At 31.4% G+C, this 15,649-nt stretch overlaps 1 protein-coding gene across 3 annotated transcripts; it reads right to left on the minus strand.

Annotated features, from left to right (window-relative positions):
• Positions 1-1,845: 1,845 nt before the first annotated feature.
• ohgt (E3 ubiquitin ligase component cereblon) lies at positions 1,846-14,539 on the minus strand. 3 transcript variants are annotated; one of them, XM_074185850.1, is made up of 9 exons: positions 14,255-14,539; positions 14,082-14,164; positions 11,906-12,102; positions 9,960-10,250; positions 9,607-9,904; positions 9,453-9,555; positions 7,877-7,967; positions 4,920-5,125; positions 1,846-1,964 (listed from the first exon to the last, which is right to left on the minus strand). In XM_074185850.1, the coding sequence occupies exons 1-8, from the start codon at positions 14,367-14,369 to the stop codon at positions 4,921-4,923; spliced, it is 1,383 nt and encodes a 460-aa protein (XP_074041951.1). In that variant the 5' UTR covers positions 14,370-14,539; the 3' UTR covers positions 1,846-1,964; position 4,920. The 3 variants fall into 3 exon arrangements, with proteins under 3 accessions (XP_074041951.1, XP_023012921.1, XP_074041953.1); XM_023157153.2 differs by lacking the exon at positions 1,846-1,964 and adding an exon at positions 1,981-2,267 and having other exon boundaries at positions 14,255-14,538; XM_074185852.1 differs by lacking the exon at positions 1,846-1,964 and having other exon boundaries at positions 1,981-5,125; positions 9,607-9,746; positions 9,801-9,904; positions 14,255-14,536.
• Between the last annotated feature and the right edge of the window lie 1,110 nt (positions 14,540-15,649).

The following is a 15,649-nucleotide window of genomic DNA, read 5'->3' on the forward strand; positions in this document are numbered from 1 at the left end:
CCCACACTTAGATACTTCAATCCTTATACTTTTTCATTCAAACCAACAACAGAACCAGAAATAAATGATATCATCAAAAACCTAAAATCCTCTCAATCTACTAGTAATTATGAAATAAGTCCTAATCTTGTAATTTTTTAAAAAGTGTTCGTCATTTATTGCAGGCCCACTGCAATACCTTCTTCCAACTGCTCGTTGGAAGAAGGTATTTACCCAGATAGCTTAAAAATTGGAAAAATAAAACCTATACATAAAAATGGAAATAAAACTCAAGTTGAAAATTACAGGCCCGTTACTGTCCCCAGTGCTTTTGCAAAGGTTTATGAAAAATGGGTGTCAAATTCAGTCGTTTCATTCTTTGATCTTCATAAGCTATTCAATGAAAATCAATTTGGTTTTAGAAAGGGACGTTCAACAACACAAGCTGTAATAAAACTACTAAAAGAGCTATGTAATAGTCTAGATATGGGTAATCGAACTCTGGGTATTTTCTTAGATCTAAGTAAGGCATTTGATCTTGTAGACCACAGAATTCTACTGGACAAATTGGAAAAGTATGGTTTTAGGGGAAACTCACGTAGATGGTTTGAAAGTTATCTCCAAAATCGAACACAATACGTTGAAATAGATCAGTATCAATCAAAACGTTTAAAGTATACTATTGGAGTACCACAAGGCTCTATTTTGGGACCTCTACTTTATATAATTTATGTCAATGACTTTGAAGGAAATTTTGTAATGTATGCGGATGACACAACACTACTGGTTAGTGGTAAGAATGTTACATCCACAGTAGACTTGGCTCACAGGGAAATTTTAAAAGCCCAGGACTGGTTTTCTAGCAATAAATTAATCTGCAATGATAAAAAATTATCCTTCCTAAGATTTAGTTATGCCCCAAATGGTCATGATCACAGTTTACTGTTAAAATCATAGCACGGTTTAATGAAACAGGTGAATTCAATAAAATTTCTAGGACTTACTCTCACTGAAGATTGTAAATGGAATCAACATATTAATGAAATATGTAAAAAAATAACGCCTATGTGTTACTGTATCTATCAACTCAGTAAAATTATAGATAAGTCGGTGGTACTCATGTACTATCATGCCCAATTACACTCAACAATCTCATATAGTATAGTAGCTTGGGGCCTATCACGTGAGGCACAAAGGGTATTTATTTTACAGAAGAGAGCTGTCAGAAACATTCAGAGTGTAAATAGACGTACTAGCTGCAGACATCTATTCAAAGTTTTAAGTTAAGAATATTAACTCTCCCATGCATTTATATGTACCAGCTGTTAATTTTTGTAAAATCGGATCAGCGACCTTTAACCTTCTTAAACAAAAATAATTACGGCACAAGAAATTCAACATTGTTAGAAATACCAAATCATAGACTGGCTAGATCAGAATCAAGTCCAATTTTCATGGGTGTCAGGCTATTCAACAAATTGCCAAATCATGTTAGAAAAATGTCACTAAGAAAATTTAAACCGTTCCTAAAAAACTTTCTGATTGATAAAGCCTACTACTCCATTGAAGAGTTTATAAATGACTTATCAATATAACTGAAGAATTGAGATTGTCATCTAGGGTTGTTAATATATAATTTTACATAACTGTTCATATCCTATATGTACATAATTTTTTCTTTTTCATAAGTTTATTTATATCATATTACACTGACTTGTTCTATATCATTGAGTTATGATCCAGAAGAATCAATAAAATATTATTTTATATATATATATATATATATATATATATATATATATATATATATATATATATATATAAATATATTTTATATATATATATATATATATATATATATATATATATATATATATATATATATATATATATATATATAAACAAACACACAGTTGACTTCAAATTTTCATTGAATTATTAGTACTGGCAATTAACAAAAAAACGAAAGAATCAAGATATGGAAGCTGAAACAAAAAACAATTCTCATATAAACCAATTTATTTACACATTCCATAAAATAAGTTGAATACATTTTTACGATAACTATAATACATGCAATTTTCTTGATAAAAAAATGGAAAATCAACATCTGGAAGTTATTTTTCTAAACAACTGAAAAAATCAACATTTCTCAGATCAATTTAAGCATTCTACAAATTGAGTTGAATACATTTTTTTTTATAAATATAAAGTAGATTTTTTTGATAACAAAATCAAGAATCCAAACCTCAAAGTAGGCCAAAGGTCATCCACACCGAATTGAATCCCTATAGCAGGAACCATGAAGTGATCTTTCAATAATGATCTATGTGCAGTACGAACTATTTTTTGATAGATTTAACCTACTAGAGTAACACTTTATCGTGAGATTTCTACTAAACAATTCAGAAAACTGTAACATGCGTTTCACTATACAATAACTTCTTCAAGGGTGTTCAGAGAAACAAGTGTTGCAGTTTTGTAAATTGTTTAGTGAAAATTTAGCAAAGTGTTTAGTAGAAAGTTTGTATTGAACACTATTTAGTGAAAAATCTCACAATAAAATGTTACTTAAATACATCATCATTGATTTTCATCAATTATCGGCCAATTCCACCACATACTTCAATTAAAAATCGTTTTACAGAAATGTTGAAAATCATGAAATTATCTTCTATAACACTATATTGTGCACTGACAATAAGAATAGCAAACAACTGTTAGGGGAAGAAAGGTCAATAGTGGGCAATGGTGGTCATGCACATAAAACAAAAACAGTGTTTTACGGGTGTAAGGTGTGTCAACGTGTTGCTCCTCATCGCCGCGAATGACAGAAGCTCCTCGCTCATTCTTCTTGAAACCCATGAAGTTTCTGATGTTAGTTGAAATTGTTCATCATTAACATATAGTATTGCTCATTTCTGATCAAAATATGTACAGCTTGTCAAATCTAGGAAGAGACTTGATAATTAAATGATATAGATATAGAAATAAAATACTTTGTCTAATATCAATACATTAAGTAAGTGGAAATTAGACAAAGTATTTTGTTTCTATATCTATATCATTTAATTGAAGATGAATTTCCACAAAATAAATAGGTCATCAATATCACAACTTAGACTTGATAATTCTCTCTCTCTCTCTCTCTCTCTCTCTCTCGCTCTCATAGTCTTCTAACGAACGCACATTTAGTCAAACGGGACCATAACTGAATTCAAAAAGCTCTTCCTACATTTGACAAGCTGTATTTGGTCTGATACGGGGGATTATTGTGGTCATACTGTGAACTGAATATAATTTTTTTGCTTTTAGATGTCAAAAAATCGACGCAGAAAAATGCAGAAGGCTACATGGTCTGCCAAGACGTTGGACAAAGCTCTGAAGCTTATAGATAATGGAAGTATCTACGCAAAAAGCCGCCGAGCAAACTCGAATCCCATTTTTTACGTTACAAATTCGACACCAAAAGCAATTTTATGGTACTCCATCTATAGGGTCGTAAAGCTCTATTCTCCGTAGAAGCCTAAAATTGCCGTACAATTTGAATAATGATAGTAAAATGACGGGACTGGAGTGCCTGCACGGCATCCTAAAGAGAAAAAAGTATCAGTGTATCAGTAACAAAGCCGGAAGTCACCCACATAAATAGATTATCGACCTTGTATCTCAACAGGAAAAATTTCAAGCGACATTTCCCTCTTCTGAAAAAAGATGGTTCTGCTGGTGATATTGACCATCCCTCAGAAAATGGTTGGTTGAACAAAAACCTTTCATTTATATAGCTTCAAAATTTCACGAAATTCGCCAAAATTTATCTTGTTAGTACTTGATAACTACGTAAGCCACATTTCTGATGATATTTATAAGCAAAGCAAAACCACAACATTCATATACGGTTCTTACCTCCACACTTGTTCCATCAAATGAACTACCTTGCACAAAAAATAAGCACATATGATGTAACATCTTTGTTTAACAAGACATATTCAAATGTTGTTTCTATAAGTAAGGGAGAGTCTGGATTCAGATCCATAGACATCTTTCCAATAAACTCTAATATATTCAGTGATTAAGACATTTTGTCTGCCGAAATACTGAAAGGCAAATCAGTAATTATTAAAAATAACATTAGCTCTTGTCAGACATCATCTGCAAGCATTTATCTTTAAACTGCAATTCCAAACACATCTAAATCACCATTACTGGTTGCATCAACATCTGGACAAAAAACAACACCAAAACGACCACAGGTTGAAAATTATATAAATTGCCTACCAAAACCCCATCTGTGAGCACAAGACAAAAGTGAAAAAAGCAACATTCTACCATTTTATCTTCAACCCCAGTTAAAGACAGTCTTATAGAAAAGGAAAATAAAAAAAACTCAGATTAAAAAGGTAAACATAAGGTCAAAGAAAAGGGTAAAAAGCAAAGAGTACAAGAAAGATTTTAAAAAAGCAATAAGGAAGATTCTTCTTTGAACGACGTAGATGCTGACAACCTATGCTTCGATGATGATGAAGAAGACCCAGAAAACCATTGTCTCATATGCGGAGAATTCGGCCTAAACAACGACGTAAGTACCGATGCACTACTGAGACTTTAGCTGCAGTGGCTGGGATTTCACAAAGGGTTATGTACGTGGCATGTGTTAGTTAGATGTCAGCATCATAACTACTATTGTTCTCACCTTCTATTTTTTTTATTTTCATAACTATCAGATGGTGATGTCAAAAATCATGTAAAGCTGCAATTTATAATTAAGAGTTTTATTTAATAAGTGCTCAACTGACCACCATTACCCCTTTTATCCCTACATTCGATAAGTTCTGAAGATTACTTCCGTAATCGTCATTAAAGCAAATTTTCAGTAGAATATCACAAGCATTGCTAATCCTGCAAAATCATATTCATAGAATTAAGTCTAAATCTCTCACCTCACGCTGGTATGTAATCCCGAGTGAAAGAGGTTGGTCTAGAATTAATCTCTTCTTCATCTTTGGAGTCAATCTTTTTATAGATGATAACTTTGATACCAATCTTAGCCAAACCATAAAAAGACTGAGGTCTCAAATTTGTACTGGTAAATCGCCAACCCAAGTGGTTGGCACAACTTTTACATTGCATAGTTGTCCAAGCATATCTGAAACAATGAATATTGATATCTCTACACTGACCATTGTTCGTGTCATTATCAAAAATTATAATTTTCAAAAACAATTTGTTATGATAATACTCTGATAGGATGTCCTTTGATGTTATGAAGAATAGCTGGCAAAAAATGGAAAGATGAACCGAGACATTCTTCGCCGAGACATTCTCCATTATAATGTGTTAAACAAAAACACTTTAATTTGATTATTTCCATCTAAAAGTTTACAAAACCGCGACGCGTGTTTCGCTATACAATAGCATCTTCAGGCGTACAATGTATTGTTGACGCCTGAAGAAGCTATTGTGTAGCAAAACACGTGTCACGGTTTTGTAAACTGTCAAGTGGAAAATTTCACATTAAAGTGTGTTTTTTCAATACGTTATGATGAATTTTAATCAGGTATAAGTCAGTTCTATCATATTCTTCATTAACAATTTGAAAAGGTAATTCTCAATTTTTTCAAAGCCATATTTGACCAGTGAGCAACACTGGTTCCTCTTCAAGTTACTCTGTCCCATATTATTCATTTCATAGATTTCATCTACACATCCATGTATAGAGTTACTTATTTTCAAATTGATTACTTCCTTCCGTTCTTTGGAAGATTCCCACATTTTTTGTATCAAGATGGAGTAGTAGGAAGCCAAAAAATTTCCCAAAAATTATTCACTTCTAAAATCAAATAGATTTCAAGTTAAGCGGTACGATCGTTACAATTAGATTTCCAAGTGGACGACGACTAATGCCTTCTCTTCAGGGTTAGTTGGAATTCATACACTAAATCATTTACTTTTTTGATTACCAAATCGAGGTCTTTTATATTCTCAGTAGCTTGAAATAACTGACGCAAGTCAACATTTTCTATCATTCTGAAAATTACTCCTAGTTGGAGTGTGAAGAAATTTGGATTCAATAATCAAATTAGGTAATACGTGATAAGAACTCTCAGCTGCTCTATTATCTAAATAACGCACTGATGTAGCTGAGGACTCCTTTACTATCCATGTGCGACTCCTGAGACTTTATAGTTTTTGTGTCAATCTCAGCCTTTTTCACAGTCACTTTTCATTTATTATATAGATTTTCGATGATTTGAATCATCTCGATGCTTAATCGACATTTGTATCATTTATGCCATAACTCATGATTTATGACATTGAAAGTTCTCTCGAAATTTATAGAGAGAGCAGCAAAACACTTTTTCTCGTGTAGCCCAAAATAAATTGGTATAGTGGAATTAGGTATATTGTTCAAAGCACTTCTTTTTTTTCTGAACCCTCATTGATATACTGATTAAATTATCTTCACAGAAGTTCAGAAGTCTATTCAAAAGGATTGATGTAAAAGCTTTGGATAAACTGTTGAATAGCACATAATTAATATTGTTTAAAACCAGTTGAATGTCCTTTGAACAGAATAAATAATTTTATTGTAAGCACATGTAAAAACTAGTCAGTTTTACATAGGCTAGTGAATCTTTACCCGAAGATCTGCCAATTGTGTACATTTCAAGAGCGGTACATAATTCATCTAATGAAATATCAAGGTCAGTGTAAAACAATTTCTTGCACCAGACAAGTTCAAATTGAAGACATTTCTTTGTTGGTACACATATCTACGAACAAAATTGCTCACTTGATCACTAACGCTATTGTTAGTTACTGTTATAGCGTCTAGGTCTGTAAATAAGACTAAATATGTTCAGGATAGAGTCGCCGTTATATATAATGAAATGGAATCACCTGGAACTGACTGCTTGCGTATTTGCCTTATCATTTGCATTATCCAGAACAATCACAGGTAAACAAGTAATTATTCTGTAGATGGCAGGACCTTACTTGCCTCATTCATAACAATAGAAAACCATTAACAAGTACAAGCAAGATGAAAATGAGTCAACACCATGTTCAATAGAAGAGCTTGAGTTCAAAGAAAAACTCTCGAATATCTAATATTATATTATGCCTCCACCATATGTTACTTCAAAAAACAAAGAACCAACTTATATCGAACTTTGACCCAAACCTAACAGTATAAGTTTTCTGCGGTTTAAATAATTATAATTATACATAAGTAGTGAATTGGATATCTTTCAATTCACTTGCAATGGATAACAATGTATAACAAGAACAGTATAATTGAATATATATTTTTTTTCAAGTGAACTGTGAATGTTTCAATATGTTATTGTTTTTTCTTGTGATTAATGTGTTCAACTGACATTATTTATACAATATTTATATTGACAATATTTACCTATATTGTACTTATATTGTTAATGTCTATATGTGAGTCATAACTGTTGCAGTGTAAATTTTTTTCTTCTGTATTGTATGTATATTTTTTATATTTTCTGTAGGATGTACCTTGTAGGATGTACCTAAGCAAATTTTGTTATGGAAGATATTTTTGAATGTAACAGAAATTGTAATTTGAGGTTAATAAAATTCACCAATTCATTCATATATTTTATCATCAAAAGTTTTCACTACAATTGTTTATGTAGTGAAAATAAAATTATAAATTGAATTATGTTATTGATATTCACTGTTATTGTGGCTGTGTTCTTGAATTTTTAAAAGTTTCCATATTCTTAATAGAGTAGGCAAAAGTAAAAATATGTGTTTCAAGTCTACTGTTTGTAAAATAAATTGTCATGAGAAATAAATGCCACGAAAAACGTTAAAAAAACACAAAAAACTTCTGATCATAAATTTTCATATTTTGAGTGAAACTTACCCAGGAAACCAAGAAAACTGCTTAGAAGGATTCCCATTCAATCTGAAATTTTGCGCTTCTAACACAGTAACTGTTTCATATACGTGTCCTCCTGAAATTTGAAATAGTATGTAAAAAAATGGCTTGTTCATTGAAATAAGGATAATTTTGATTGAGGCACAAGGCTATCAATAGCCATTTGATAGACAATTTTCTTATAATTGATGAGAAACAATAAGAAATTCCCATAAGGTACCATTAATTCATAGTGCTAGGACACTAAACATAAACAATTTTCAACTCTGTTTTTAAAATATCAAGAGAAATGCCCTCAACTAAAAAATTTATCAGGTCATAACCATATGATCACAACACAATTAGGATAATAAATAACTAAAAATAATTTTTAAGAAACCCCTTTAAAAGTAAACAGTTATGACGTCTCACTTTTTGTAGATGTCATCTTTGGAATCGACAGAACACAGTCCACGTATATCAAAGATAAACTAGGCTCCCCAAGGCGATCAGTTGCGAAGCCAAGTTTTGACATCGGTCGCCAAATGAGATTAGCCCTCTGCCTTCCTCTACAGCATCAACTTCGAAGCAACTAGATGAAACCAGAACCCAAAATCAAAGCATTCGTAATCCAACAAGACCTAAAGCTTTTTTTACCCACCATAGGTCTCATCTGTGGTGCTAGGCTGAACCACTAATTGTAATTTTGAAATTGATTTACGACTTCTCAGAAGCGGGCAGAAAAACATAGTATGTGGTCTATAGCGAATATGGAAATTAACAAACCCTTCATCGATATCCAAGGTAGATTATCAATAAAGTGACTGACTACTGATGTAAAATATTGGTTGAAACTGTACAGTGTTTCCCAATAGTATTGTTAACAATATTCCACATGGTATAATTTTTCTTTGATAATGCATTTGATGACTGCATTTAATGGAATGCATTACTATTTGTAATTCAAATGTTGCATTAAGTGAAGAATGTTATAATAAGTATTGGGAAAATTCTGGAGAAATATACCATGAAATCAATATTCAGGTCAATGAAAACTATCAGAAAGAGTCTAAGGTCAACTAAGGACTCCAGAGGGCCTCTAACAATATTGGAAGATTATAGAGATAATGTCCTGGAGCACACCAACACAAATCAGCAGTAGTGGAACTTTAACTTATAGAAGAGAGACCCAACTGCATAAAAATTTAGAAACATAGAAACAATTACAAGCAAAGAAAGAGGTGACTAATATTAATAAAATTTAGCTACCTGCATTTGATTGCTCACATATCAGGATCATTCGATTGTACCAATAGGAACGAACCCACTCCCACCTACATCAAACAAATAACCTCAACCGTTGCCTTATCGCCTACGATACATCTGCTGCAGTCACAGATACAATGTCAGGTACAAAAACCTGCAGACTACGGCCAACAAACCCGATAAACAACTTTTACACAGTAATCTCTGGCCGTGGAAGTTTAGACTCTGCTTTGTGTCTATTTGCTATCTCCAACTATTTACAAGAATGAGCCACACATTGAATTCAATCAAAAAATTCAGATATTTTTTCACCTACCAGGATTAACATAATTACTCTGAATACCATCTTTTGACATTGCAAATACTTTGGTTGGATCTGTGATGTTGGCATTACATCTGCTACAACATATTATCCTTTCCTGAAACAGTTGATCTTGAAATAATTACTTGATACTAAAATTGAACCTTACATAAGTCAAATATTTACACTCCAATTTCAACCTTTCTAAAGTCGAATTTAATTTTAAAATATCCAGACGTTCTTCATGGCTTAGCTGGTAATTCTGTACAAACCAATAACTCAACTTCACTGGATCATTTGGAATGTATTCTTGAAAAAAAAAATTCAGTCTTGATTTAAGTAATAAAAATATGAATAAATTACCTCCAACATAATGAGCCAGACCTTCTAACAATATTTTCACATAGTAGCACACTTCGTATCTGTCATACAGCCAAGAAGCAAGAGGATACTGTGCTAAATGATATCTAGAACATATTTTTTCATTTTCCTCAATGAAATTTCAATCAAGTTCAAAAATACCTTCTGAATTTGTAATTTTTCAGTATATCAGAAAACTGTGAAGACATTAACAGCCGCTTCTGTTTTAAAGAAACCATTTGGGTGTCACATAAAGGAGAAGAAATTTCAGGTTCAGCTTTAATTTTTATGGTAACTTGTTTTAATCTTCCGGTCCAACTCTTTACTTCAGTACCACTAACAAGTTGGCACCTTTGTCTGCCTCGAGCTTTAATGTTGAGAACATTGTCAAGCATCTGTGTTTCAAAAATTTCCATCGTTACTCCAAAATTGAAAATTCCATCTAATATTGAGCTGAAAAAGAAACATCACATATTATTATTTGTTTGAAGGTGATTGACAATGTTTCATGAGGAATTTCATTAGTTCGGGCTTTCATTGTCTAATATTATATAAAATTATTTGAAATCCCTAAAAGAACCAATACAAATCAATTATATTTGTATTGGTTCCTATTTGTAAGTGTTGAAGAGATTTACATCAAATCTTTTCTTGGCATTTATTAGATCAGTATTTATTTTTGTTTGGAGTTGTCCGTGACCTTCATCATGCCAAAAGAGAGTTGTATCATCTGCGAATTGATATCTTCTGTAGCAGAAGTTTTTCTTCATTTTTTTGAAGTTTCCAATATCTTTTGTTCAATATTGGAGAAGTAGAAAGCCAAAAAACTTCTTCCCAACAACTGATCTTTATTAAAAATATTTTCTTTTCAATTCAAATAAAGTTCCTATGGCTAGGATTAATTAACCGTATGATTATGTACATGTACTGTCATCATAACAAGAGTGATGTTACAAAAGAAATAAGTGATTAGTCTTGTACTGTTATCCAAAACGATGGATACGAGTGTTTTGACTTGAATCTTTGAAGTACATCATTGATGGTGATAGTGTTCCATATAAGTGACATTTTATATCAATACTCTTTCATATATCAAATTGTTCGACGTTTCGACTCCGATTTTGGAGCCATTTTCAAAAAATTGATGTGACTTGAAGACGGGGCCTCAATCGCCTACTTCCCAGGTCTCGTCACGAGTTCTCTCTGAGGTCTCGATCTGCCTACTTAGATTGAACTGAGGTATCGAATGGTTTTCGGTGGTATTTATATCAGCGGGTGCTATTGAAGTGGAAATGTGGGAGCGGAGCTTCAGGTAATTATCATCACCGGACGTCTTGGTGGGGGGAGGAGATCGAGAAATTAGGGGTTTCCAGGTAGTTGGAAGTCTCTGGAAGGCTCTACTCAAATGATGATGGCCCGACCAGCGCTCGTTATGTTATAAATACCATTGTCAAATTACAACAAAATTAGGTAAAGGATATTTAAAATATTTACGAATAACTTTTTATTTATTTTTATTTTAACACCCTGTATCTTGAGAACGAAGGATTTGCGGACCCATGTTTATATGAACATTTATGGTACATACTTAATTAACACCCTGTATAGACGAAACTGCATTGTAGTTACAAATAAAAAAGAAATGAGCAAGTGTATATTCTGAGACTGAAAGATGTCCTAGTTTTTTAAATTCTGATATTGACTTGTTGCAAGTTACGAATTATCAAAGTTTTTCTCAGGTCCAAGATTATAAGATAATAACTCTTCAACTGAAGTTTATTGAATAGATAATTAAAATAGCTATCATATAAGACTCTTCCCAACTTGATTATTTTTCATTGTGAACGGTGACCCTAGCCTCACCTGACAATTTTGTCAATGAAATTATGTTAAAAAGTAGTAAGAGCTGAAAATTTTATGAAAAATTCATAAAATTTTTATTGATATCTTATCCCGTTTGAAAATAACTGGAAAAACTATTTTCATTCATACTATGAATTGAATAATGTAGCTGTTACTACTTGGTAGCATATCATCATGAAAAATGAGAAAGTTTCATTTCTCATTTTTCACATTCATACTATATATTTTAGAAAAAACAAACTTACTTGGCACACAATAAAACGAATACATTATTTTTTTCTATGAAGGTTTGCATGATTGAGGTTTCCTCACTAGTATTCATGACTAATGGAAGAGTGAATCCCGGGAATACCATTGTAGTTGTATATATTGCTAAAATATTCATTACCTCGCCATCATCATACAATGTATAACCTGTTACACTATCCAATTTTCCCAAATACTGAAACATAACATTTCTAGTTAATAATCAGTTATTAATATTCACTTCATTTTCAACTTTCCCAAGAAACATTGGCTCTTTATAATAGGTAAATTCAAACTCAAAATGTGTATGAAAAATACATAAATATGTTCAAAGATAAATTGTCAAATTATTGATTTATGAATTTGAAACCAGAAGGAAACTTTATTCAAATCATGAATTACTTCAACTTTTATAGAATCAATAAATAATCGAGAGTATCATCTGTATATAGCTTAATTGAAACTTTCAACTTCAACAATGAAATAGAATTAATATAAATAGAAAATAATAAAGGTCCCAATACTGATCCCTAATTCCAATAGTATCTAATTTTTCTATTAAAACTGAATGGTCAACAGTGTCGAAAGCTTTACGTGAATCCAGTGATGTGAGATATGATATATTGGATTGCTCTCTCTGTATCTCTGGATTTAACAAAATCATATTGAGGTTCAAATAAAATATTTTTTCCAAAAGTTCACGCAATCTAAAATTCGAATTATTCCGTTTCAACAACATGAAAAAAATGTAGGTACCAAGGCAACAGAAGTATTTTTCAAATAAAAATATTTGAAATTTTAAAGCATTTCCATACAACCAAGACTGACACGTACTTTTGTATAATATACAAGTCTTCCACACAAGTATTGTGTGTTATGTGATTTTATTCTTTGCTATGAGTTAAGACCCTAACAACCTATGATATGATGGAACTAATCCCAATAGTTCAATATATATTGACATAGATACGTTAGAACAACAAATAATCTATTAAAGAAAATTAAATAAATAATTGTTGAATGCAAAATTTGAACATTTCAATCAAATTTGCCAGGCAATCCTCACTCCATTCAAATATTTACCGAATTGTCAATCTTCACTAGGTTATGGGGAGCTATTGATATCTCTAGATCAGCATAAATACACAATAAGTAGAAGCACTGAAACTATCTCGTAAAATACCTTTGATAATGATTACATTTTACTTTTCTGGGCATTTTACACACTACCCTATCAAAATATCTATCTAGCAATCACTCTGAATTTTAAAGCTGAAATACTACGCTATAAGGGGAATGTCACTGAATTGAATGGAATTGTACTTGAGACATCTGAAAATGTAGTCATTTTTGCATTGCAATTTTCATTAAGTCATCATGAAAACCTCTTAATGACTATAAAACGAATATAACTACCATCTGTATTCATCAAAAGTTTTCATTTCACAGAAATTTGATGTAAATATTGGAATTGCAGACCTCACGAATGCCTGTAAATATTTTAACAGTGGTAGGTTTGTGAATCTATGAATTCTTTATTATAAATTCAACATAAATATCCAAAAGATCAAACTTATACAACTAGATCCAGTAATCTTCTTGTGCAAAATGCTCATCAAACTCAAGAAATGTAAACTTTCTAATAAAGAAAGATTAAACATCTTTAGCAAATCAGAGCGAAGTATTCTCTTGTGATAAAGGTGAGCACAATTCTGGTAGCACAAATAATTTTTTATAGTGTTCTCAATAAGTCAGAAAGTGAAAATGAGTGCAACATAAGAACTATTTCCATACTTACACCACTGATAATTATTTGAACATTTTCAGTGATGAAAATACATATTTTGGTCTAGAATAATATACAGAATGAGAATAAGAGAAAGTACAAATCAAATTTCATGAACCGTCATTTCTTATTGAATAAGTTAGTGTTAAGTGAGCAATAACAGATTTAATCTGAAGACAAACCGTGACATTTCGGTCTATTTTCGATAATATGGTCACTCAAAAGTAAAAAAAAAATGTCTATTTCAAGAATTGACTTCTGTTCGGTTAGAAGATATGAAAATCTGAGCACACAGTTACATAAATCCATCAGCACATTAAAATGCTTACTTATCTACCTATATGTATTTTCATTTTTTCTAGATAATTTTCAAAAAAGAAAACTACTACCCTGTGAGTAGTAGGCAAATCCCGATCAAACTCTCCATCATTACTGGGATATGAATCTGGATCATCATCATTACCTTCATCATCTGAAAAAATAAAGACGAGACACTATAAAAATTTACTATCACAAAAAACTCATAGATTTCTATAAAACTTGGTGAACAATATATATGTACCTGAAGAATCGGAATTTTCTACGTTAGACGTAAAATATCCATTTTCGACTAATTCCATTGGAGGATACCCTTCGTCATCATCATCATCAGTATCCCGATTTTCTCGATCAGACATTACTTTAAATAATTTTACTTGTTTTTATTTGTATTACAATGTAAACAAATATACCTCAGTCAGAATACTAATAGTATGGTAGTTCAAACTAACCCTGAATTAAACTTCTTCTCGCATCAGAGAACCACAAAACATATTCAAGCGTTTTCTTCCATTGGATATTTTATGAATCACTATCTCAGAGTAACAAAAGATAATAGAGAGGCCTTTTCCATCCTTACATTGAAGGCAGTATAACTTTGTTTGTTTATGGGAAGTAAGTTGGACCATAAAACAGTGGCGGTTGGTTTAGTTGATAATCGGAGGGATAGTATATATTTATAAAATCATTTCAGGTGAAAATGTATTCTGTTCAAATAATTTCTACACGAAATCTGATTTATTATTAATGATGAAAAACCAGTTTTTCTACCACCTACTAGATTTTAAAATTAAATTATTTCATATGAACTAATTCATAACAATGATAAATATTAATTTCAAAAGTAATGAACTTTGCTTCATATAACCAGAAGAAGAAATTTGTGATTTATTCCCAGATTTTATAAACAAGCGGTACGGTTTGTGAGGTCCGATATAGAGAATTTTCGATTAGAAATCATGAATATTTATAATTACGATTGAGGTTTGATATTATTCTTTGATTTCATTCAAAATTGGTATCTAGGGTTCCTTGTGGACCGACATTATAAAAGAGGATATTTTTTTGTTCTTATTTTTACAAATGAAGTTTTTGAAACTAGATTTATATTATTTCATTATCTGAAATATCCCAACCAAGAAAATGTTAAAAAAATGACAACCGTCATTTCTTATTGAATAAGTTAGTTGTTAAGTGAGCAATAACAGATTTAACACCGGTTGCACAAGAATAACTATTTAGTATAGAAACATTGAACAGAAAGCTTTTTAATCTGTTGATCACAGAATTAATATGAATTATGGCACACATATGAAAAACATATTTTTCATTTTTGAATACAGTTTTTTCAGCATGAATTATTGAAAAAAAAAACATAATGTCGGGCCACAAAGAACCCTAGATATCAATTTTGAATGAAATCACATAATAATATCAAACCTCAATCGTTATTATAAATATTCATGATTTCTAATCGAAAATTCCTTATATCGGACCTCACAAACCGTACCGCTTGTTCATCAAATCTGAGAATAAATCACAAATTTTTTCATCTGATTATATGAAGCAAAGTTCATTACTTTTAAAATTAACATTATTCATTGTTATGAAATAGTTCATTTGACTTATGATGCACTGT

The sequence above is a fragment of the Leptinotarsa decemlineata genome, unplaced genomic scaffold (genome assembly GCF_025532065.1).
Source record: "Leptinotarsa decemlineata unplaced genomic scaffold, Ldec_3_MD MMD2_tig00078346_RagTag_RagTag, whole genome shotgun sequence".
NCBI lineage: Eukaryota > Metazoa > Arthropoda > Insecta > Coleoptera > Chrysomelidae > Leptinotarsa > Leptinotarsa decemlineata.